The sequence below is a fragment of the Cannabis sativa genome, chromosome 2 (assembly GCF_029168945.1).
Source record: "Cannabis sativa cultivar Pink pepper isolate KNU-18-1 chromosome 2, ASM2916894v1, whole genome shotgun sequence".
Lineage (NCBI taxonomy): Eukaryota > Viridiplantae > Streptophyta > Magnoliopsida > Rosales > Cannabaceae > Cannabis > Cannabis sativa.
This window is the reverse complement of record NC_083602.1, coordinates 8,066,971-8,091,233: the sequence shown is the minus strand read 5'-3', so window position 1 is coordinate 8,091,233 and position 24,263 is coordinate 8,066,971. Positions and strand designations below refer to the sequence as shown.

General features: G+C 30.2%; 1 protein-coding gene and 1 pseudogene across 1 annotated transcript; both read right to left on the bottom strand.

Moving 5' to 3' along the window:
- Positions 1–1,945: 1,945 nt before the first annotated feature.
- Positions 1,946–5,311, bottom strand: LOC133034713 (double-stranded RNA-binding protein 3-like). Its single transcript, XM_061110062.1, has 5 exons — positions 4,195–5,311; positions 3,627–3,847; positions 3,171–3,390; positions 2,700–2,947; positions 1,946–2,182 (listed from the first exon to the last, which is right to left on the bottom strand). Exons 1-5 carry the CDS (start codon positions 4,244–4,246, stop codon positions 2,141–2,143), a joined length of 783 nt encoding a protein of 260 aa, XP_060966045.1. The 5' UTR covers positions 4,247–5,311; the 3' UTR covers positions 1,946–2,140.
- A 567-nt stretch (positions 5,312–5,878) lies between these two features.
- Positions 5,879–10,207, bottom strand: LOC133034714 (uncharacterized; annotated as a pseudogene).
- Between the last annotated feature and the right edge of the window lie 14,056 nt (positions 10,208–24,263).

The window sequence follows — 24,263 nt, the reverse complement described above, 5'->3', positions numbered from 1 at the left end:
AATACAATTCTTACATCAAAAAATAAATAAACAAACATAACTTTATAAACTCTAAATATTATTTAATTAGAAAAAATAAACAAGACACAAAAAAAAAAAAAAAGATAAACAATTTTTTTTATGTATATTATTTATTTTCTAAAAAAATTACTAAAAAATAAACATGACACACATACAGTGATATAATAAACCTATGTGAATATTATTATTTTGTTTATTAAATTAATATGTTTAATTAATAGAAAATAAAAGAAACACATATATACATACAAAATATTTTATATTATTGGTATGTTTATTATAATTGTAAACATAAAAATAGACATATAGCTAATATTTATACTATACTAAAATAAATATATTTTTTTTCTATTGTTTCTATATGTTGATTATTTTCTAATGAGTTAGTGAATAAATTTATCTATTAAAAAACAATTCTTACATCAAAAAATAAATAAACAAACATAACTTTATAAACTTCAAACATTATTTAATTAGAAAAAATAAAACATAAATTGTAGATAAGTATATGTGCATATGATTTACTTAATGAACACAAAATTATTTATAGAAAAAATCAATATTGAGAATCATTTACAATAAATAAAAATGTGATAATATATCAACAAAATATAAACAAAAAAATTTGCATACATTTATAACACAAATAATAATACAAAAAATACAAATAAAAAGAAAACACTTGTAAATAAATAAAAATAAATAAAAAAAAACTAATCTTCTTATTATAATTTTTATAAAACATAAATGTTTAAAATTTGAGTATATTGTATTTGGATATAGTATGTATTTGAATAATAGCTTTATAGGAAAAAATTAAATAGTGATTTAATCTAAATACAAACTTTCAATATTTATAATAATGGTTGATTTTTAAAATTATATAAAAATATAAAATAATTATTAATATATCATTCAATAACTATAATAATGAGTGATAATAAATTAAATAATCAAATACTTACGATTTATATATTGTATAATAAATTGAAAATAATTTTCTTCATAATAGATAAAATGTATGATTATATGAAAATAAATTATTATGCACATATATTGTAATAAAATTATATAATGTATATATTAGTGTAAATTGCCCTATATATTTATATATATACAAAGAGAAAAAAAATAGTTTGAGAAAAAAAAAAAAGAAAGAGAGAGACAGAGAAATTTAAAAAAAAAAATTAAAAAGAAAAATAGAGAGAAAGAAGAGAAAGAAAGAAAGAAAAAAGTCAACAACTGACTTAAAAAATAAAAAGAAAAAATAGAGCCAAAATTGACCAAAAAATATATAAAAACGACAAAAAAAAGCTTTTTAAAACTTTAATAAGTAAAAAACTAAAAAAAAAGAAAAAAAATTAAAAAAAGTATAAATGTAAAAATTTCTTTGTCAAATTATAACTGTAATGTGTGAAAAAAAAAAAGTTAGTATTTCGTGTAAATTTTTCAAATAGAAAGAAACCCTAAAATGTAAATGTAAAATAAACTAAAAAAAAAATAAAACTAATTAAGTTAGAAACAAAAACATGAAATATGGGTTTGTATAATAGGTTTATAAAAATATGGCATATCAAATACCATAATAAGTCTTAAATGTGAAAAAATGTCATAGAAGAGTGGCAAACCTATAAATGCCATATTTTTGTAACTTTTTTACAAAATCTCATATTTTATGTAATTTTCACTTTATTTATTTTATTTTAAAATTTAATATTCTTAATATCAAAAACTAAATATTATTTGTTTTTTTTAAAAAAATAAGAGAGATGCAATACTAAATTACCGTAGCTGAGTGAACCAGTGTAGTATATGGAACATTATTATCGAATTGAAGTGCCAATATCATATAAAAATTGTTATGAGAACAGGTTTTTTTTTTTGAAACAAGTAGCATTTAGTTTATGATATTAAGAATATTAAGTTTTAAAATAAAATAAAAATAAATGTAATGCATCTGAACCATCCACGTGTCCATATTTATGAGTTAACGGAAGTGGTAGTAATGGTGTAAGAGAATTGTAATATTAGGTATTTTTGCTTCCAAAAATAAACTAGCACCCTAATATAAAAATGTTGAAAAATTATATCAAACAAATTAAGTTTAAAATTAGGATTATTAGTAATTCTCTGTAATTGTAGGTGCCCTCCACAAAATAACCTACAAAATAACAAAATAAAACTTTATTCCTACACAATATAACGAAAAGATAATGTGAAATAACAATAGTAAACAAATCCATATTTAATATAAGGACTTAAACTTAAAATACTTATCTGTCAAAAAAGAACAAGTCGTTGAAATAGAAATCATATTTAATATAATGAAAAGATAATGTGAAATAACAATAGTAAAAAAATCCATATTTAACATAAGGACTTAAACTTAAAATACTTATCTGTCAAAAAAGAACAAGTCGTTGAAATAGAAATCATGAGCAAAATCACTTCTCTTGCCAATTGACCAAACTACAAAATTACCCTAAACAAATAGGGACAAGCCATAAAATGGCACAAAAGCCAAAAAAGGCACAAAAGTCGTAAAAGGTATCAAAACTATCAAAAAATAGTGCAAAAAACCCATGTAAACATTTAGTATTTAAGTGTATAAAATCTGAAACATTAAGTATTTATGCCGCAATTTACCAAAAAAAAAAAAAATATAAACTCAAATTTACCATATGAGATGTTATTGCAGGGTATGAGTTGTCCACTTCCATTGTGCTTACAGTGGTTTCTGCTGAATCTGCTAATGTACCAAACTTCTCTTTAGCTTCAACATAAATCTGAGGTTGATGTGGAACCAAAATGCATTGGTGTTTTAGACTCTGCCCCAAGTCATAGGCCACACAAGAGCTCCAAGTTGATTTGGGAGTATGTGCTCCTAAACTAGAGGAAGTGAAGTTGACATTCTGAATTGATCCACCTGAAGATAGATGTCATGAAAATAAACACATTATTCATTTCATAATTTACTATTTTCATGGTAATTGGTTACCTTTTTAATGTATATTCCAGTTTCTGATTTACTTGTAAAGCTGCTACATCCTAACTAGTCAAACTACCAAAATAAGATTCACTTGAACATAGAAGATTAGAGTCAGCAAAAGGAATCAATTAGAAAGAATGAACTGTTTTTTCGGACTTACGTTCCTGAAGAGCGACATAGGCAGCCCTTGCAGCATCCAACTCTGCTTGTTTCTTGGATTTTGCTGCTTTCCCATGGAATATTTCTCCATCCAGCTCCACACTAGTAAAGAAAATAGGCTTGTGGGGTTCACCACGTTTTATAGTTTTATAAACTGGAGTGCTTAAATCTTCTCTCTGAACTAGCTCTTGCAAGAGATTCTTGTAAACTCGAGACTCGTCCTGTAGATGGAAAAAAGTAAATTAGACTAACAATTTTCTATATATTCATCCACACAGATATGATGCTGCAGAACATGTAACTGAAGCAGTAGAAAGAAAATTCCAATATAGAAACCCATTCTAAACATTCTTCACTAAAACTAAATACAACTACAGTTCTATAAAACACCAAGCTTTGCAGCATCTAAAGATTTGTGAAGAAAAGAAAAAGCTCTTAGCTACTTTGGAGTGCTTGCCTCTTGAAAGTTTTCCATTAAGAAAGACATTAAAGCAACCTTTGCAGTATCACTTTCAGCGTCTTTCGAAGTGTTGAAGGATCCAGAGCTCTCAAAAATTTGGTCACCAACTGTAACTGTTGCCATAAACTGAGTGGCCTCAGGACACTGATCACATTCACAAAAGTACACTGGCAAACCGAAATTTCTCTGTCTAGCATATTTCTGCAGTTGCTTCTTGACTGGACAATAGTTTTATATATATACATGAGTGAAATTTCATTAGTCTTAAAAAATTTAAGGGTTCAAAAGAACATTTCTAACAAAGACTAATGTGCTTTAGTTCAATTTTGTGTAACTTATAGAAGTTGACACCATGAACTTTGATAGTTTAAAATAAGAAACACATGAATACTATGGATGATTGCAGATAATGAAAAATCTAAAATATTAGGACTAAAACATAATACTCTCGAGAAATTAAACTATTGACAATCCCAACAAAAATAACTTCACTTCAATAGATACTACCTAATTACCTTTCTGTATAACATAGAATTATATATACATATACTTTGAAATTATGTACCTTTAGTCTCCTCACCATCACCAACACTGATGCCCAAATCATCTGACTGCATCTTGAGAATCTCCAGTTTTTCTTCGATGCTTCGTTCTCCCTTGTTGGTTTTGATTATTGTTGAAGAATCTAAACCATAATGAAAAGCAAAAGGATGTTACAGCCAACAAATTTCAGCATAATCTTTACAATCCTTTTTATTCTATATCAATCTTTCACCACATATAAAGGTACATATGACCTTTTAATAGCAATATGATACTTCTAAGAGACATGTTTCTACATCATTAGCCAAAGAAGTACCATCAAAAAATGATATGGTTTATAATCTCAGCTATTGTTTAACTTAACAAGCAATTATTATTATCATTATTTTTTTTTGGAGTAGTTTCTGAGTATGGTAAATCAAGTTAGCTTAAGAAAGCTTTTAAAAACTTACTAAGTTGAAGCTCCTTACCACTTTTCAAGCCAGAAACATTCGATCGAATATCAAGATTCTGGTTGCTTTCTTCAACCATAGGTGTTGCAACAGCATGTTCAGCCTATGCCATTGATGACACAATCGAATAAGAATCAATATGCTTAATGAAAGAAACTAATTGGGGACAAACCATTATATAACACAAGAAAGAAGGAAAGAAAGTGAACCAGGAGGTGGAGAACTGAAGTGAAGAAAAGCAAGCATGGCACCATGGTTATGGGCTTGTTTGTTGGATTTGAAGACGACGAAAGAGTCAAAAGAAATGCCATTGACTCAAACAGAGGCTCCAAAGAGAGGGTTATGATCTGGCCCATATCTCATAGAGGTGTACTTTGGTAAACCCCATTGATTCTTGTGGCAAAGCTCCTGCAGCTTCGACTTGTACATTCTTTTTCTCTTTCTCTGCTTAGTGTTGAAGTATTGAACTTGCTTACTGAAGAACTCTTTAAGAAGATGAACATCAAATGCATAGTTTCCAAGTTTTTTTTATATGGTTGTTAGTTACCAAAGGACATCAAAGGCTTTTCCCACGTGTTAAAGACAACACACACATATTGCTGTGCTTTGTTTTCCATGTCTAACATATGACTATATGAGCACCAATAAACTAATCAGTTCCACGTAAATTAAGAGAATTATATTTCTTTATTCTTTTTAGGTGTACTACTACCTTTTACGCTAATCATGCTTATTGAACCGGCTTCACTTCCCATTCAATAAGTATGCGTTACTATACTAGTCTCACTCTTAACATACTTTTATATACAATTATTCCCAACAATTTCCAACCTTTAATTGGAGATGTTATTTAACTAAAGTAAAGGGATTATTAAATAACATTGTGCATTATGTACTATTGTTTTTTTTTTTTTTTTTTTTTTTTTTTTTTTTCGAAAGGGCACTTATACTATTGTATTGAAGACATTTAGGATAAATTTTATTTTTCTAAAAACTATATATAACATCGAATTAGTTATATTTCTTTAACCAGAGTGGCCTTAAAGCGCTTTCATCAAGTTAAAAAGTACATGTTGAATCAATTAAAATAAAAGGTTAAAAAATACATGACAAAAAGAAGAAAAAAAAATTACCCAAAATGTGGTCACTAACTGTCCTTTCAAAAAGTTTTAAGTTTTAAAGTTTTATAATTCAATGAAATTCTGGTCAATTTATCAAACACAAAATTTTGTTAAAAAAAAACAAGAAGTGATATCATTTACAAAGCCCTAGGGGTTTATTTTTATTGTGTAAAACTGCACACAAACAGTAACATCTCCAGTGCAGAGAGGGCATGAGAGGAAGACGACCCGAAAGTAATTTTAACAATCCAGACTCTACAAAAACGACTGAGACCAAAGTCACCAAACCAAGAAGCCATTCAGTTCAACATTCAAAGAAAATGGAAGATGACAACAGAAACTAAGTTTGGTGACTGGCAACAATCTTTCTGAACAAAAAATAATCATTAAATCCAAAACAACCACCCTATTCATGTATAATCTATACATGGCCCTATGACTCATCTATACACTTCCAAAAAGGCCCCAGTTGTTGACTTTAAACGTTGAGACAGCAAGTTTGAAGACCTCAAGCATTGGCACACATCCAGAAAGCTCAGCAGGAGTGGCAGCACCAGCCCCGACGGCGGTAGCACTTTCACTCAATGGACTGAAAACAATAAGGAAAGTGTGAGGGTGTCGGAAATATTAACACAGCACAAAACAGTGTTGTTACCATCTATTTCTGTTCAAACATTTGGGAACTGAACCACAATCGGAGAATCTAACACAAGGAGGGTGCAGAGGAGGAAGATTATGCTCTGCCTCTTTACATTACTAAAGCACTGCTGGCAGGAAAATTTATGTTGAGAGGAAATAAATTTGTATCCTTGAAATTCAACATCTTAACATTTGGAAGAAAAAGATGCATTAATTTTACACTTGCAACTAATATGCATAAATTGACTGAATGTTGTAAGTATATTCATGTGTAGATGCTCTTCTTTTAGGTGTTATTTATTCAAGTATAGGTGATAGCATTTAATCAATGATTTGTACTCTCAGAAAGAAAAGCAAAAAACCGAGAACTTGTTGCAGCAGAACACAAACTCCTAGTACTTACTTTATATGAATCGGCTCATATGCAGAAATTAGGATATCCGTGTTAACTTCTTTAAGACGAACATTTGCAACATATACCCACAAGATAACAATAAAATATTAATAGAGCACAGAAACACTAAACCGTTATTAGCTGGTGGAAAGAAAATCCTAAACTAGATTTAAAAAAAGAAGAGAAATAACTTACCCTCACAACATTTTGTGCTTCCCTACCTTGCCGTCCCTTAGAGATAGCCTATGTTCAAGTAACCAAAATAATGAATTGATATGAGCCCAAAAGGTTAATACAGTTTAAATTTGAGATTCTTCAAAGGAAGTTTGATAAACAAAGAATATTTTCCATGCAATGGAGAAACTACAAGCCATGCTTCAAAAGCACTTCTTGCAATCATCATAGTTCTTCGTAAATGTTTCTAATGGCAGTTCAATACAAATTATTTGGAAAGAAAATATTCAATACCGATAATGATTAATCAGGTGATGAAGCAGCACACTGTTTCACTATTTCTCTTCCATTCCATATCAGTCATCAGGAAAGGAAAAGGATATATTATGTAAGGTTACTTGAAAGAAAATGTTGAAATATATACATATTTGAACACAATTTCCCTTTTGTTTTTTCATCTTTGTCCCTACAGAAGAGGCACATTGAAGGAAGTAGAAGAACAGATACCTAGCATCAATAATCACAAGTTTACGACAGATACAAGGTTGGTGACATTTATGATTCCACACAATAGACCAAAGGCCAATCATCCATTACTTAAATGTGAAGGCAAACTAAAGAAAGTAAAAACCCATAACCAACAGCAAACACAACCTAAAAGATTACTATGGACACATACCATTTGGCCTACTGCAGTTATAATGACAGCAGGTGTGCTCCTATAGCACAGTCCAGGGGCCTAAGTCACTGCTGACTGTTCAATCACCTGAATTTTAATTTGAGGCAAATTAGTCTTTGGCACAATAGTTTGAATCATATCTCAGCTACTATTGGGGAAACTTTTCTCATATCCAAATATTGCGAAAGCTAGTATCATAATATATCGGCATTTAATTACCATCTTACATAGATAGAAACTAGAGAATAAGAACTGAAGAGGACTAAATTAACATGTACGCATTTATACGAAACAAATTGGATAACCCTTTCAAAATAAAACCATAAACAATCTAAGACAAGGAAAATATGATCAAGTTAGCAATTGATAGATGAATACACAATTAATGAGTGTGAACAATAATAGGGAAAAATTTAATTACCACGCAGCCTTCAGATTCTTGTTCAGAGGCAAGGTCTTGAAGAAACCATGAAGCACTTCCATCATCACCAACTTCTTCCTTCAATTCTAATATCTCAAAGATCAAACTTTCATCCCGGGAAGGATCCACAAACACCTCCTTTAAACCCACAAAATAATTAAGAAAAACAATCAATAATGCATAAATAAACAACATAAGTGAAAGAAAAAAAACAAATCTTTAATGCCCAGAAGCTTAAAATGAAAAATTGGGTATTCAAAGAAACGAAGTGAAAACTAGAAAGAAGCATAGCTCCTCAGTCCTCACCTGATGATCTGGAACTTCTCGAATATTACTTTTTTTGTGAGATAAAATTAAAATAAAATAAATAAATAAAAAGAAAAAAAAAATACCTGGAACCTTTGAGGGAAGGTGCTAGTTAAGGCACCGGCGAACAGAGGGCGTTCTAAGTGGAAACCTTCAGGCATTTTATGCTATTTTACGATACAGAAAATGTTATACAGATTTAAATCCTAAAAAATGGAATGCAACGAGTTAAAAGAAACACGAAGCCAAAAAAAATTAATTCTAAACTTGTATTGTATGATAAACCCAGCGTGAAGGAAGAAAATCAAGCCCTATGAGAACTAATACCGAGCAATAACAAAAATTCATACATAAGGCACGAAGAGATAGACATAGAAAGAAAGAAAGAAAGAAAGGAAAAAAAAAATACTAAAACGACATACACGGTCTTAGAGGACGAAGCAACTGCGCCGCCGCCGGTGATTGGGTTCCTTGGTCGAGAGGGAAAAAGAGGTTTTTGGTCTCTCTGACTCTGTTGTGCAGTGAGATGAGGAGTGGAGAGTCGGATAGCATCATTTTTACACTAACTGAGAAGAACAACTTTTGATTTGGTTTGGTTTAAGGAAGAAAAAATCCCACATCGACTTGTTATAGCTTTTTTAATATGTTTATATTGATTACTTTATACAGTCCTATCGCCGGGTCCAGTCACGTGGGCCTGTAACCAAGTGGGGCAAAGTAGTTGGGATGCATCTGGTGGGCCGTACTCCCTAGTCATATGGATGGTGCTCTCTCCGCCCACCCTTATAGGGACGTGGTACCATTCCTATAAGATGGTTAGGAGCTTCAAGTGGCTGAAGTCTGAAGCACCGCACGCTGCCAACCTGGGGAGTAGAGTTGACAAGCATGTGACCCTCTGAGGGTTCATTATAAAGCACCATCTCACCTGGCTAACGGTCCACACGTTGCAAGCAACTATTTTTTATTACATCACTAAATAATATATTTTTTTTTATTACACAAAGCACCGTATAATATTAATATTATAGTTTAATTTTGGGGCTAACCTTAGGGAGTAGAGGTGTTGGCTTATTAGGAGGCATGCATACGATCGAAGATTCATAATAGAGAAATGCTAATTACAACTTCATAGTTAATCTCTATGTCCGAAATTACATGCCGAAATATTTTGTTTTAATTTTTTTTTTCATAGCAGTGTTCGTTATATTTACAGTATCATCCTTGTAAATTTTTGAAAAATTCTGAATAGTTTACAGTACCGAAAAAAGAGTTCTTGATATTACAGTTTACCACACGCGTTCAAAAAACTTAAAACGTATATTTTGTTGTACATATTGATCGATCCGTCGCCATGACTACTGGCGCTAGATATAATCAAATTTGATTAATTAATAATAAAAAAAAAATATAGCTATTATATTATCACAAAATTAATCAAAGTTCATGATTGAAAAAAAAAATGAATTAAAGTTCATTTGTGGTATGGAATTATTATTGCTTCATTCGAGGGTATCGTATATTCCCGAAAACAGAAATTACATATGTCCTAATCGAATTCTTTTTTTTCCCACCTAATATATATTACCAAATATATTGCAATTAATTTAGTTTACAATGCTAAAAAAATTAAATATTTTGTTGCATGCATGATATTTTTTTATATATGTATTAAGCAACTATTTTAACTTTATTTTTCGGCATGGTAAAACTATTCAGAATTTTTTTAAAAATTTACAGGTGGTCCTAAATAACTATAACACAGAGAATCATTAAAAAAATTGGACTAAAAAACTCTCCAAAATATCGAAACAAATAATGGGTTTACCAAAATACTCTTTTATGTTCCTACTACGGATTTTCTCTAATTTTTTTTTATTTTATATTATTTATTTAAATAAGTACATGTTAAGAATTTAGTAGTAGTATATATCTTAAAAAGTATCTACGGTGTAACCCTTAAAAAATGGTGCACCAATACACCCTTTACTGCTTTAATATTTAGAAATATTCTTTAACTATTTTTTTTTTCATAATTGTCCACATTATAGTTATTGGGCTAATTAGGATTTTTGCCCCCTAAATTTTAACATGTACCGAATCATGTTCCCTTGAACTTTTCTGGCCGTTAAAAATTTCTCCCGAACTATTGAGATTGTTAGATTTAAAGACTTTTAATTTTACTATTTCAGTGATTGTTTAGGTACTAAACCATGCTCCCCAGACTTTGATATCTACCAAATCATGTCCCTCAAACTTTGACATGTACTAAATCATGTCTCATGAACTTTCATCTATGTTAGATTTTTTTTTTACTAAAATTGGACAAAAGTCCTTAAATCTAACAATCTCAATAGTTCAGGGGGCATTTTTAACGACCTTAAAAGTTAAGGGGTATGATTTAGTACGTGTTAAAGCTTGAGGGGCAAAAATCCTAATCAGCCTAATTATTAAAGGTATATTACAAATTTTATTTTTAAAGTAGAAAAAAGAAAACAATGTTCAAAAATCTATAATGCCCATTTTAAAGATTTATTCTTACTCTCTTATCTCCAATATAATAATAAATATATAATTTGTACTATAATTAAGATGCAAAATTTACATTATATAAAATTTTGTTACAATTATTTATAAAATAAAAGTTAAGCAAACGAAAAGTATAAATGAAATAAAATAAGAAAAATTACGCTGCATCTAGAATACTCACCTAGTATATATAAAAGATGTACTAGAACTATCTCACGATAAGTTTTTTTTTTTCCAATTATTAATAACTACATATAATAATAAGGCCTAGTTCATATATTAATTCTATAATTTCATTTTTTATAGGTATAATTTCATTAATACTTGGTTCCCTTGAGAAGAAAGAATCTCACGGTCGAGGTCGAGCAGCTGTAAGAGACCGAGCTAGAGGTCGGGGGCGAGGAGGTGCTCGCGGTCGAGGTCGCGGTCGAGGCAGGGGAAACCAGCATGTACCTGTCGAGGCGGTGATCCAGGAGAATCAAAATTCCCCTGTAAATGGACAACAACCAGGTCAAGGTGGGGGCAACCACGAAGTCCCTGCTGGGGTAGTTGGTCAAGAACACCAAAACGCCCCTGTAGTGGTGCCACCACAACAAGAAGATTTGGCGCAAGAAGTTGCTCGTCTCAGGGAAGAAATTAGGAAGCGAGATGAAGAGGCTCACAACCGTCAGGAACAACCCAATCAAGGACAACATCGATTTTTGCCGGTGTAATACACCGCCCGTGCGGAGGGTCGATGGGAACCAATATATGAAAGGTTCCGCAAGCAACACCCACCAAATTTTGAAGGGGGCTCAGATCCAATGGAAGCTGAGGAATGGTTAAGAACAGTGGAAGGTATTGTTGAGTACATGTAACGGAGATAGTGTAGCTTGTGCTGCTAGTTTATTGAAAAAGGATGCCCGCATTTGATGATCTTTATACCGTTAGAAAGGTCTTTCAATTAACTAAAAACTTTGTGAACAGTTTGACTTCTAATTCAAACGTTTTATAAGTCAAATTCTAGGCTAAAGTTGCTGTACAGTAAGAGTAATAAATATATTGAGTTTATCGGTGGACTAAGGGTTTCGTTAAATGTTATAGGGCCTAGAAGGTATCGTAGGAATTAATTACAGCGGAGTTGAGGTAAGGAAAAATAATTATACTTTATACTTGCTTTTTATATGGTTTGAGTACCTAGTATGAGTGCTTGAATAAATTGTATTGAAACTGTGGAATGTGATAGTTTCGGTGAAATATTAGTGTTTTGTCGATGGATTGTATATGGCTGTTTAATCATGTTCCAGGTACTTGGAAGTGGTTGGAAACCACACATGTATGGTGATGTGGTAAGTGAGGCAGTGTACGTAAGGGTGCACTGGTTATTGGTACTGCGTTCTGGTTAAGAACGTAAGACTTCCAGATTTGTATGGAAGCTGGAGTGTGAGTGTGTGGTATTTCAGTATTTGTGTGGCTGCCTCTATTTATACTTATGATTAGTTTATTGTATGTTTGATGTATATGTTTGTGCTATGATGTGTGAATGTTGGTACATAGTATTTTATTTTTCCTTACTGGGCTTTGCAGCTCACCCCTTATTTACCCCCCTATGTGCAGATAAGTAAGTCTGTAAGCTTTCGGTGACAAGTTGAGTCCGGGCAGCATGGGGTGTATCTCGTGTGATCATGTAACTGCGTGTGGTCTTGGCCATCTTCCGCTGAAAGTTTTTTTTTAATTTATTAAACTTATCGAGGATGTTGTCGTTTAAATTTTCTATTAGTTTTCCCTAAGTGGTAATACTTTATTTTTAACTGGGTACCCATGTTTTGAAAATTGTTATTTTTTTAATAAAGGCAACATTAGTATCTTAACGCCAGTTTATTTATGGCATCTTATTTTACGTAAGTAAGGGCGTTACACTGGTTTTATTATTGTATGATATTTGAACAACAATTTTTATTTTATTTTAAATAATCAGTTTCTGACACACATATTATTTTATTATTTTCATAATTGTTTTTTTTTAAGTAACTAGTTTTCATAACTGTTTTTTTATTGTTGTTCATAATTGAGTTTTAAGTTTCAATTTTTTATTTGATTATTTCAAGAAACTGGTTTTTATTTGTTTGTTTTTATTTTGGTTGTTTTACTAACTGGTTTCTCACATTCCATTGTTTTTTTTTTGTTATTCTTTTATGGTTTTTATTGCATTTTTGTCTCTTTAATTTTTTTTTGTTTCTTTTTTTTCTCTTTGATTTTAGTTTCTTTTTCTCTTTGTTATATTTGCTACATAATGTATGTTTAAATCAATTATATTTTTTGAGCAAGCAAATAAAAATTAAATGCCAAAATAAAGAATGAAGTTAGAAATTTGGTTATTAGGTATTGATATAAAATTTATATGTTCAAAACTGGTTTTTAAATTTAGTATCGTTTGTAAAAGTTTAGTTCTATTAGGTATTGTGTATTTTTCATTATGTTATTGATGAAACTATTTTTTTTTTTTTGCCTCTTTTAATGAAATAATTAGTTTCTTTTAATATTGATGAAACTAGTTTCTAAAGGTAGTATCGTTTTTAGATTGTAATTTTTTTCATTATCTTGTTGATGAAACAATTTTTTTTTATTCTTTTAATGAAATTAATAGTTTCTTTTCAATGTTGATGAAACTAGTTTTTAAAGTTTGTATTCTTTTGAGATTATGATTTTTTATATTGCTTTTTTTTTCACGATGATTTTAATGAAACTGGTTTTTTTTTTCTGCTGTTTTTATTAAAATAATTAGTTTTTAACAAAAAAAAAAACAAATAGTAGTTTAAATAAAAGAAAAACAAGTTTAATTTCTGTAAAAAAAATGAGATACAAAAATGTACACTAATTATATATAAGACTTTTTTCATAAATGTACAACAAAAACAAAATAATTACAAAAAATGTGCAAAAAAAAATTATTTAAAAAATTTATACATTTTGAAAACTTATTACATAAAACCATATATTTTAATTATTAAATAATATAAATCATTAATGATTAAACTAATTACCATAAATAGATTAATGTAATTAATATTGGTAATATTATTTTATAATATCTTATCCTTATATTTATTATATTAATATTTTAAATATTAGTAATAATAAAAATTCAAAATAAATAATTCCGTAAAATTAATTAAATAAATAATAAATAGTTTTATAAAAAATAAACAAATTAAATATTTATTTTATTAAATAATAAATATTTATTATATATTTTAGTATGAATTATTATAATCTAATAAGTTTTTTTTTTTCAATAAAATAAATATAAAAATTATAAACAGTAATGTATATAAATATAAATCAATGTTTAAAATTACTAAAAATAAACATGACACACATAGAGTGATATAACGACCTTAAAAGTTAAGGGGTATGATTTAGTACGTGTTAAAGCTTGAGGGGCAAAAATCCTAATCACCTAATTATTAAAGGTATATTACAAATTTTATTTTTTAAAAAAAAAGTAGAAAAAAGAAAACAATGTTCAAAAATCTATAATGCCCATTTTAAAGATTTATTCTTACTCTCTTATCTCCAATATAATAATAAATATATAATTTGTACTATAATTAAGATGCAAAATTTACATTATATAAAATTTTGTTACAATTATTTATAAAATAAAAGTTAAGCAAACAAAAAGTATAAATGAAATAAAATAAGAAAAATTACGCTGCATCTAGAATACTCACCTAGTATATATAAAAGATGTACTAGAACTATCTCACGATAAGTTTTTTTTTTTTTCCAATTATTAATAACTACATATAATAATAAGGCCTAGTTCATATATTAATTCTATAATTTCATTTTTTATAGGTATAATTTCATTAATACTTGGTTCCCTTGAGAAGAAAGAATCTCACAAAAAGGCATGGGAAAAGATCTCCGATAAGAGATAGATTTTTCAGTTTTGGATGTGCAATTGTGAATTTATAAACTTATTAAATATATAATTTTTGTTAAATTATCATTTTATTTTCATTGTCTATAATATTTTGGCATGGATATATCCTTTAGTTAGCTTTGCCTAATATCAAAGAAATACATAACATTTACCTCAATCTTTAATCTTCTACACCAAAGCACACCTAATTAGGATTAGTATCAGGCAAACCCTTTAAAAGAAATACACCTAATTAGGAACATACTAAATGGAAATGGTATCATTTTCTCTCGCACTTTATGAAAACTTAAACCTTTTTTATTATTATTTTTTTTTTTGAATTTATGAAAACTTTTATCGAACAAATATTATATGTTTACGGGAGAACATGTACATACCAGTACTAATTATTTCTTTCTCACTGAAAAGCAAATTATTAATGATAATAATATCGATTGAGGAAGCAATCAGTTGGTAGCAGTAACAATAACTAGTGGATCATCAGTGAATCTGCAAAAATGCCAAAGTGAAGCAAAGCAAAGATCAAACCTGAAAGTTGTTATCAATGAAACTGGACAAAAATAAAGAGATAAGCCTAACAAAATAACAGACAGGAATGGCAAGCTGCACATCTTTTGGCTCAATTATGGAAAGGCTCAGTTGATATCTACTGTTGTCGGAGGAAAATAGACAACACCAAATATAGCGAGTATTCAAGGTAAACAAGAACACTCTTTTGCAAAACTGCGAGTATTCACCTAGAATAGTGAATACTCAAATATAAATAGCGAGTATGTGAATAAAGACAACATAAAATGTAAAAGAGACAGAATTATAGTGGTTCAGTCAGAACTTAGTTTGCTTAGTCCACTTTTTGCAAGAGTTTGTGATCCGATTTTATTCAAATTCGATCACTCTTTTATATAGAAAGCAAGTGGTCCTTTGGATTACATAACCGGTCAGATAGGACCACATTACAGTATTAGTTACATTTGATTTAGATAAAAAAAGGTTTACAGAATAAATGAAAGAACTGTTTCCACCGTTCTTAATTAATACTTGAACGTATGCGACTTTGGAAGATTCATTTTCCTGAGTACCATATGAATTTTCGGGCTCTCGATGTTATCCACATATAAGGTCTTTGGACCACTTAAAACCACTCGGGGTAATCTATAAGGTAAAACACCCGCGACCATACGGGTCGCGTATTGAACATTGATGTACTGACAGCATAGAACTCGTGGGTTCAAGATGAGTTGTCGCGTATATTAGTTATTCAGACCAGACGTCTGAAAAGATACGGTCTTTATGTGTTTGTTGGGTTTTATGCCCTAAATAAAACTCATTTCAATATAATCAGATTTACTTATTAATATAGATCAGAAATAACATTTAATGTTGCATGGTTCACATGATTTATTTCATGATTATATGTACATAATGTATAAATTCATCTGAAACCCTTTTCACATACTTGATCCTGTTTATTGTGCCGTCAACACATTGGAAAGTAAACATGTAATATCCCGATAAGCCTAATGGTAAATAATTAGAGTTTATATTGTACTATGAGTTAATCAGGTAATTAGTGGGATTATGATCTTACTAATCTATTTCAGTATAAAATTTAAATTTTGCTATAAGTAAGTAAATAATCGTAATTTGTTAATTACGGAGATTTATATAGCATGTGTGAATGTAATATGAGCTATATGTGAAATAAAAATATTTTCAGGTTGGGCGACCCTGGAGACTTAATAAGTGGATACATAAGCGTAATTTGTTAATTACGGGGATTTATTTGAAATACGTAGATATAATATGAGTTATTTGTGAAATAAAAATATTTTCAAGTTTGGCGACCCTGGAGACCCGATTGGAGGCCAAAAATGTCACAACAGTTTTAGTTAGAAATATTGATGAGATTATTGGGATAAGTTGATTTTAGAAATATCGGGGTATTTTAAAGTACTCGAAGTTGACTAAATACCTTAGAAATAGAAATTTCTTAATGGCTAAGAAATTATAAGATAACTATTAATAATAAAATTTTTATTAATATTATTATATTATTATTATTAATATATTATTATTATATTATTATTATTATTATTATTATTATAATATTATTTATATATATAAGTTAGTTAACTTATATATATATATAGGGCAAGACTATGGTAGGACTTAGTAAAAGTTCCCTACCAGTAGGGAAGCTTTTTTAACCATTGATTTTAGATCATGTGATTATTATAATATAAAGTCTATACTCTTACGATAGAACTGCTTGTATACAATTAAAACTTCATATATATTATAATAATATTTATTATATATTTATTTTTTAAAAAATAATATTAATAATAAAAAATTTATTAATTTTTATTTTGAATTATTATTTTTTTTTTAAAAATAATTTGAATTATTTTTATATAAATATTTATTTTCAAAACATCACTAATTTATTTACATATATAGTTCTACCATAATTATCTTTTAAATTAATTCACTTTATTAATTTTTCTTATCAAGATAATTTTTATTAATCAAACCGAGTCAATTATATTCACAAGGGAATTCCCATTCAAAAGAGAAACTTACAACTCTTTTATATTTTTAAGAAAAATTTTATCTATGTTAGACTAGGAGTGTTCATCAAATTGCTCAAACCGCCCGCACCGCAAAAAAAATACGGTTTGAAATTTTTTATGGTGCAGTCGCGGTTTGAATTTTTCCTAAACCGCGCGGTGTAATGCGGTTTGCAGTTTTGAATTGTTAATTTGCGGTTCAAACCGCACCACACATTATAAAAATACTAATTTTTATATTTATTTAGGTCTAATATGTGAATGTCCAACCCAAAGCCCACTTTATCTCAAAAAAAAAAAAAAAAAAAATCCAAAGTCCACTAATTATTGTATTATTGAAACTTAATTTTTTTTTCATATTTATTTTCAAGCCTTATGATATTTTTGACAAGTGTTGCTCAAACTTTGTTGTATTTGTGATAGTTTAATTATTGGTGATAGTCCAAACCGCAGAAACTGTAAAAACCGCACCGCACCATTTTTTGCGGTGCGATTTCTGCAGTTTTTTAGTTTCCGTACTGGTGCGGTTTGGGAAATTGAAAAAACTGCATGTGCGGGTTGGTTTGAAAAAAGCTAAAAATTACACCACCCGTACCGCGAACATCCCTATGTTAAATAATTTTTTTTCATGTACAAAATTAAATCTACTTCTGATGCACTTTTTAATGCTACTATCTATACAAACTTGAATTCATACATTTTTCTTATTTATACATAAATTTTAATTTAGCCAAGCCATAAATTACACTTGATAATACATTCTTATAAATATAATATATATATTTTTTTCTATTTTTAAAATCATATGTATTTTTTTTAACATATATTTTTTTCAATAATAAAAAAATTAAAATAACAAATCTAATTAAAATAAAGTAGAAAAAAAATCATTTAATTTAATGTATATATAAAGGACATATATAAAATAACCGTGTCTTTTTATTATTGGACCAACTTTCTACTACCTTTTTTCATTATAAATATTGGCTATTATGAATACAACATAATTTAAGTACATTTTATTTCTTTTACTTTTAATTGGTTTAAATAATGTTCTCATGGCATGAGGAAGAATGGGCCGGCCGTACATTAGAACTTCCCTATATATATATATTAAGTTATCAGTGAAACAGAACAGTTCGACGAACGAAACCCTCGTTCTCCCTCCTTCGATAAAACCTTCTCCCCTTATATCTATTTTCTTCAATTTTCAATCCAAAACTTAGCGATCTAAGCTCTGGTAGTAGCAGGATAGCAAATCTTTGAAGAGGGAAAGCTTAAGGTATGGTTTAATTTCGTTTTAAGTTTAAAAACAATTGGTTTCGTATAGGGGTTTTGTGAATTAGAATAGTTATGAAGGTTCTGACCTTATAGAATTGTTCTTGGGTAGTCATGGGACTAGTTTCGATATTTTCTTGTTGAATTAGAAGTGATTTTTGAGTTAGAAATCGAGTTTGGAACTTTTTAAAGCTTAGTGCGAACGTTAATGGCGTTTTTCATTTAAGGGGTCGATTTTTATTTCTGTTACGTAAGGATGGTAGTATTTATGGCATACATGCACCCTGTGAAGTTTGGAGTGATTTGGATAAGTTTTGGTAGTGTTTCGGTGAGTGCGAAAATTGAAATTTTCGTATTTCACAGTTTATAGAAATTCCTAAGAGATCAGAAATCATATTTTTGTCATAACTTTTGACTCAGGTGTCCGTTTTGGACATTCTATATACCGTTTCGAAGATTGCGACGAGCTCTACAACATGGTGTATGTTTTAGAGCCAAAATATAAGTTTTATTTTAGTGTATTTATACTGCGGGGTTCGGTAGAAAACCCTCGATTGTCTTATGTGAATATAAGCAGTGTTTTGGGATAAACACTTATTGGTTTATCGTTGTTGTGACATAGGGCTGAGATCATCGGGGATAGTTCTCCACTTGGGTTGGCTGAAATATATGAATCTGGATTAAAGGTAAGAAAAGTATATTGTACTGCATAGTACACTGTATGTAATACAATTAGTATTGTTATGAATTGATCCATGTTGAGATATAGTTAATATTTTTATATATAGAAAAGTATATTGTACTGCATAGTACGTTGTATGTAATACCGTTAGTATTGTTATGAATTGATCAATATTGAGATATAGTTAATATTGTTATATATAGAAAAGTATATTATCTTGCATAGTACGTTGTATGTAATACCGTTAGTATTGTTATGAATTGATCAATATTGAGATATAGTTAATATTGTTATATATAGAAAAGTATATTGTACTGCATAGTACGTTGTATGTAATACAGTTAGTATTGTTATGAATTGATCAATATTGAGATATAGTTAATATTGTTATATATTGAAAAGTATATTGTACTGCATAGTACGTTGTATGTAATACAATTAGTATTGTTATGAATTGATTAATATTGAGATATAGTTAATATAGTTATATATTGAAAAGATTGATTAGTTGAGTATTGATAATGTGATAATATTATGCATGTGATATGTTGGCTCACCTGATTAGGTGATGCAATTTTCCTGGTAACGTACTGGGCGTAAGTACGGGTGTTAGTGATATATGATAAGTACCGAGTGTAGGTACGGGCTCACCTGATTAGGTGATGCGATTTTCCTGGCGACGTACTGGGCGTAAGTACAGGCGTCAGTGACATGATAAGTACCGGGCGTAGGTACGAGCTCGTCTAATTAGACGATGCGATATATTGGTGCAGTTGTGGCACGGGCTCACTCGATTAGGTGATGCAATTGTATGATATATGGGTGCGTGTTTTTGGGCATAGGCTCACTTTGATTAGGTGATGCGGTTATGCGACATATGGGTGCCGTGCTATGGCATGGGCTTGCACGATTGGGCGATACAATACAAGATCATCGGATTAAAGCATCGACTTGCCTAATTAGGCAACATGATGTCATGAAGATGGTTGCTTTATGAGGTAACATATATATTATTTATATGATTAAATGAATATGAATTCCATTATTGGTATAATGGTTTTGTATTACCAAATATTTGTATACTAATGTTTATTCGTGGCAGATGCCAGTAGTGATTTGGATTTCATCTTATGAACAAAGTGTGATGGTTTGATTCTTATTGTGTATAAATGACAATATTCAAATAATAAGCTATATGATTGTTATTATTACTTTTCTTCGAGTCATTGTGACTCACGGGTGCTATGTGGTGCGAGGTAAAGGCAAAGAAAAGCTAGATCAACCATGAGGTGGCAGTCTTCTCCCAATGTACATATTGACCTCGCCGGCTGCGTGCCGAGTTGCCAGGAGTTGTTTTAGATTTGTCGTATCTGCTGTGTATTTTGATTTTATGTTTAAATGGTTGTCGTATATATTTCTTTAGCAAAACTTTTTACAATAGGGATTCCCGGAACACACTTTTTATGCCGTTATAATGTCCATTTTTAGTGTTTTATTTTAGTCAAGTTTTTAATATTATCACGGTTTTTAATAATTAATTATTCTATTAGTATTAAACTAGTTTATAAAATCACACACGTGGCGTCCCTATAGATTAGGGCGTTACAACTTGGTATCGAGCGACCATGGTTTTAAAGGTCACGAAGGCGGTCGAATACGTACATTTGCTGCGAGGACAGGTCAACTCATGGTATAGTAAGTTTTTATATTAATTGCTATTGGATTACCTGCCTAGGCTATTATAAAGTATGTTGGAAAGTAGCATAATGATAATTTTTATAAGAATATGTGTATGGTATATGCATATTGATATTAATATCCGTTTGAGTTTTAAATAGTTAGAAGATGTGGACTAAATATGTGATAAGTTATACAATAAGGGCAATCAAATAGTCGATTAGCGAGCTATTTGGGCTCGGGGCAAACAATATGGAAGAGAATTATTTATTGCCATAATGCTGGGAACATGTAAATTCTGTTATACAGGACATGATTAGACGACAAGGAAAAAAAAAATAATAATCTAAGATTTAAAAAGATGGCAGGCTCATCTTATGTCTGTTCTTATACTACTGACACTTCCTGTTGTACCACTGGATGTGGTGGAATATATGAAGCCAACTTACTAGTAGATCAAGAAGCAAAAACTAAATGAACCACAAATTATGGGATAGAACGAAAGGTTCTAGGGTGACCATGATAGCGGTCAAAGTGAGTATAAGAAATGGCGACCTTATCCTGAGTGTTCAAGATGCAAAAAGGCGCCATTTGAGCCAATGTAGAGCCATTTCTTGTTTTTTATGGGGTAGTGGGTCATCTGAAAAGAACCTACACGTAGTTAAGAAGGACTTATGTTAAAGGAGAAAAGTGTACGGGTCTTGCCCAAGTGATGGTTATGACTCAAGGGGACAGGGATATCGGTCCTTCGGCCGACTCAAGTTAGAATTTATGGGCAATATTATAATTGCTATTGATATTAAACATTATACATTTAGTTAGAGATATTAAGAAATGCGAATGATTTGTGCATGTATGTTATTTAGTGGTAACCCATTTAACGGGGTAGACAGATTAGAAGGATGACAATATGAGTTAAATTGTTAATATTCCCTAGTGGAATATAGAAAATGAGTAGTTAATGGAGGCATCGATCTAATTGATTCAAATAACAAAATCTTTTGTTTAGAAGTGATCTAGCGTTACCAAAGGTGGGACAATTTATGAGTATTGTATGGAATCCTAGATGAATTAAAGGTGACGATTGTGTAGTAATTTTGAGATTATGTAGGAGTGGGACTACCTATGTTAGCAAGAAGCATCTTTTTTTGGTAGCTCACCATGACGGAACTCCATGGTTGAGTGTCCTTGACTTGGGGTGGTTTCATTTAAGAAAATTTCCCATGAAGCGTGCGAGTAAGAGCAAAGCACGTTAGAAACACTTGGATTGGTCCGTGGGACCCGCCGTCGATCCGAAGCTTGACTAGAGTGATGCAGTCATGTATAAAAGCCATTAATTTGTGGGAATGAGGGCTCAATGGAGGCTTGAAGCGGTGACGTTGCCGAGGTAACGTATAAAAGAACATCAGGAAGAGTAGTGGTATCACTAAGGTAAAGAAGATTACCTAAATTCCTTAAGGTGATACGGTAATGATGGAGAGTACTTTATAATTGACTAGATAGTCAATATGGTATATAAGGAGACCATTGACATTCTTGGAAAAGATTACTTTATTGTGCAATTATGGAAAGGCATACTCACCTAGAATGGAGAAAAGCTTATGAATTGAGATGCAATTTAATAGACATGTAATTGAGTGATTGGTGGATGTTGGATCACAAAGTAGGTTGTTTATTAAACAACGAGTTATATAATTGAGTGTAGAATAAGTTTTAAAGTGGTTAACGAAGTATGAAGATAGTGATGATTGCAGAGAAGCAATGGTATCATATGAATCAGGGAGTGAAACCTTAGTGGTGATGATGAAAAGAAACTTCAGGATCAAGGAATGATCTTTAATTAATTGTTATTAGTTGAGAATTCGGGAAATGGGTATTTCCAGTTTAGTTGTGGGTACCTGGTATGAGCAGTGTTGCCTCTACTGTATATGTTCAATCAAATTACTTTATAATGGTGGTTAATCGTAAATGATTGGAAAAAAAAAAATTAATTAATTAAAAGTTGTGTCAATTCAAGGGAAATTGATACAAGTTAAAATAAGTGGAGATGAATAAGATTTAAGTTGACAATAAGATGGGAATTTCTCAAGTTTAAGTGAACAAAAACCAATGATGAATTGCAAGAGGTTTATGAAGGGAGTGATGGCAATTTAATTTTATTAATGAAAGAATGAAAGCAAGAAATACAATTAAGAACGACAAAAAAAAAGGGGGGCCTCTACTTTCTGATAATCCACCATGAGCTTACCTTGGAGTTAAGCATACTTAACTTGGGTAATCTCAAGATGGGAAATCTTTCGGGGAGTCATCCCGGAAAGCGTATGAGTGAGGACAAAGTACGCTAGAATGATTCATATTAGGATGCAGAATCGATAGTCGTTCCAGAGATTATCAAGAGGAAGTGATGTGTTAATAAGCAGAAATTTACAAGGTATTGAGATAAGTAAGTGGGTGGAAATAAGAAATGCTCTAATTGAATATCTATCAGAAATGAATACTTAACTTGTTACTAAGTTAAGTCCATAGATCAACTTAGGAGATCTCATAGAAGAAGTAGAAAGACATAATTATGAATTTTGTACTATGCGATCTTATGATTTTGAGCGAGTAGTAACGATTGGACATACAGAGTTAATATGTTGTCTATCAGTGTAGACAATTTATACTATAAATGAGAATACAAAATTCATACAAAGGAATAGTCTAATCTTGTAAAATTCCAAGGTTGATATTTTTGGCTATGATGTTAAGAATTAAAGAAGATTATTGAGAACCATGGAAGTTAAAGCGAAAATAGTATAATGCTTTATTCTTGAAAGGTGGGTAACCTGCGAAGATCAATAGAATATTAGAAATATACTGTGAGCATATTTGATAAAGGTTAGAATATCTTAGAATAATATCTTCCCTTATGAGGTGTTTATTTAAAAAGTGATAATTAAATGTACCACTGGTTAGGTACCTTAATAAGTGTGGTACAAGAGAAATATTATATACATGTTCACTGGATTAAATAGGCTAGGTAGCCTATTAGCTAGCCTTAACTCTGCGTTGTCGGAGTATATAATGTGTTTCATGTCTCCATGTTGAGAAAATATGAATCGTACTCGACCCATGTTCGAGTTGTGACGATGTTAAACTTCGTACAAATTTATTATATGAGAAAAATATCTTGTCCAGGTTTTGGACTAGAAAGATGAAATGAGACAATTCTACTAGTTAAGGAAGTGCTATAAAAAAAACC

Coding starts and splice junctions, on each gene's coding strand:
- LOC133034713 (XM_061110062.1), bottom strand. CDS start 4,246: ATGCAGTCAGATGATTTGGGCATCAGTGTTGGTGATGGTGAGGAGACT. Junction 3,848..4,194: donor TGATGGTGAGGAGACTAAAG/GTACATAATTTC, acceptor ACTATTGTCCAG/TCAAGAAGCAACTGCAGAAA. Junction 3,391..3,626: donor TAATGGAAAACTTTCAAGAG/GCAAGCACTCCA, acceptor TTCCATCTACAG/GACGAGTCTCGAGTTTACAA.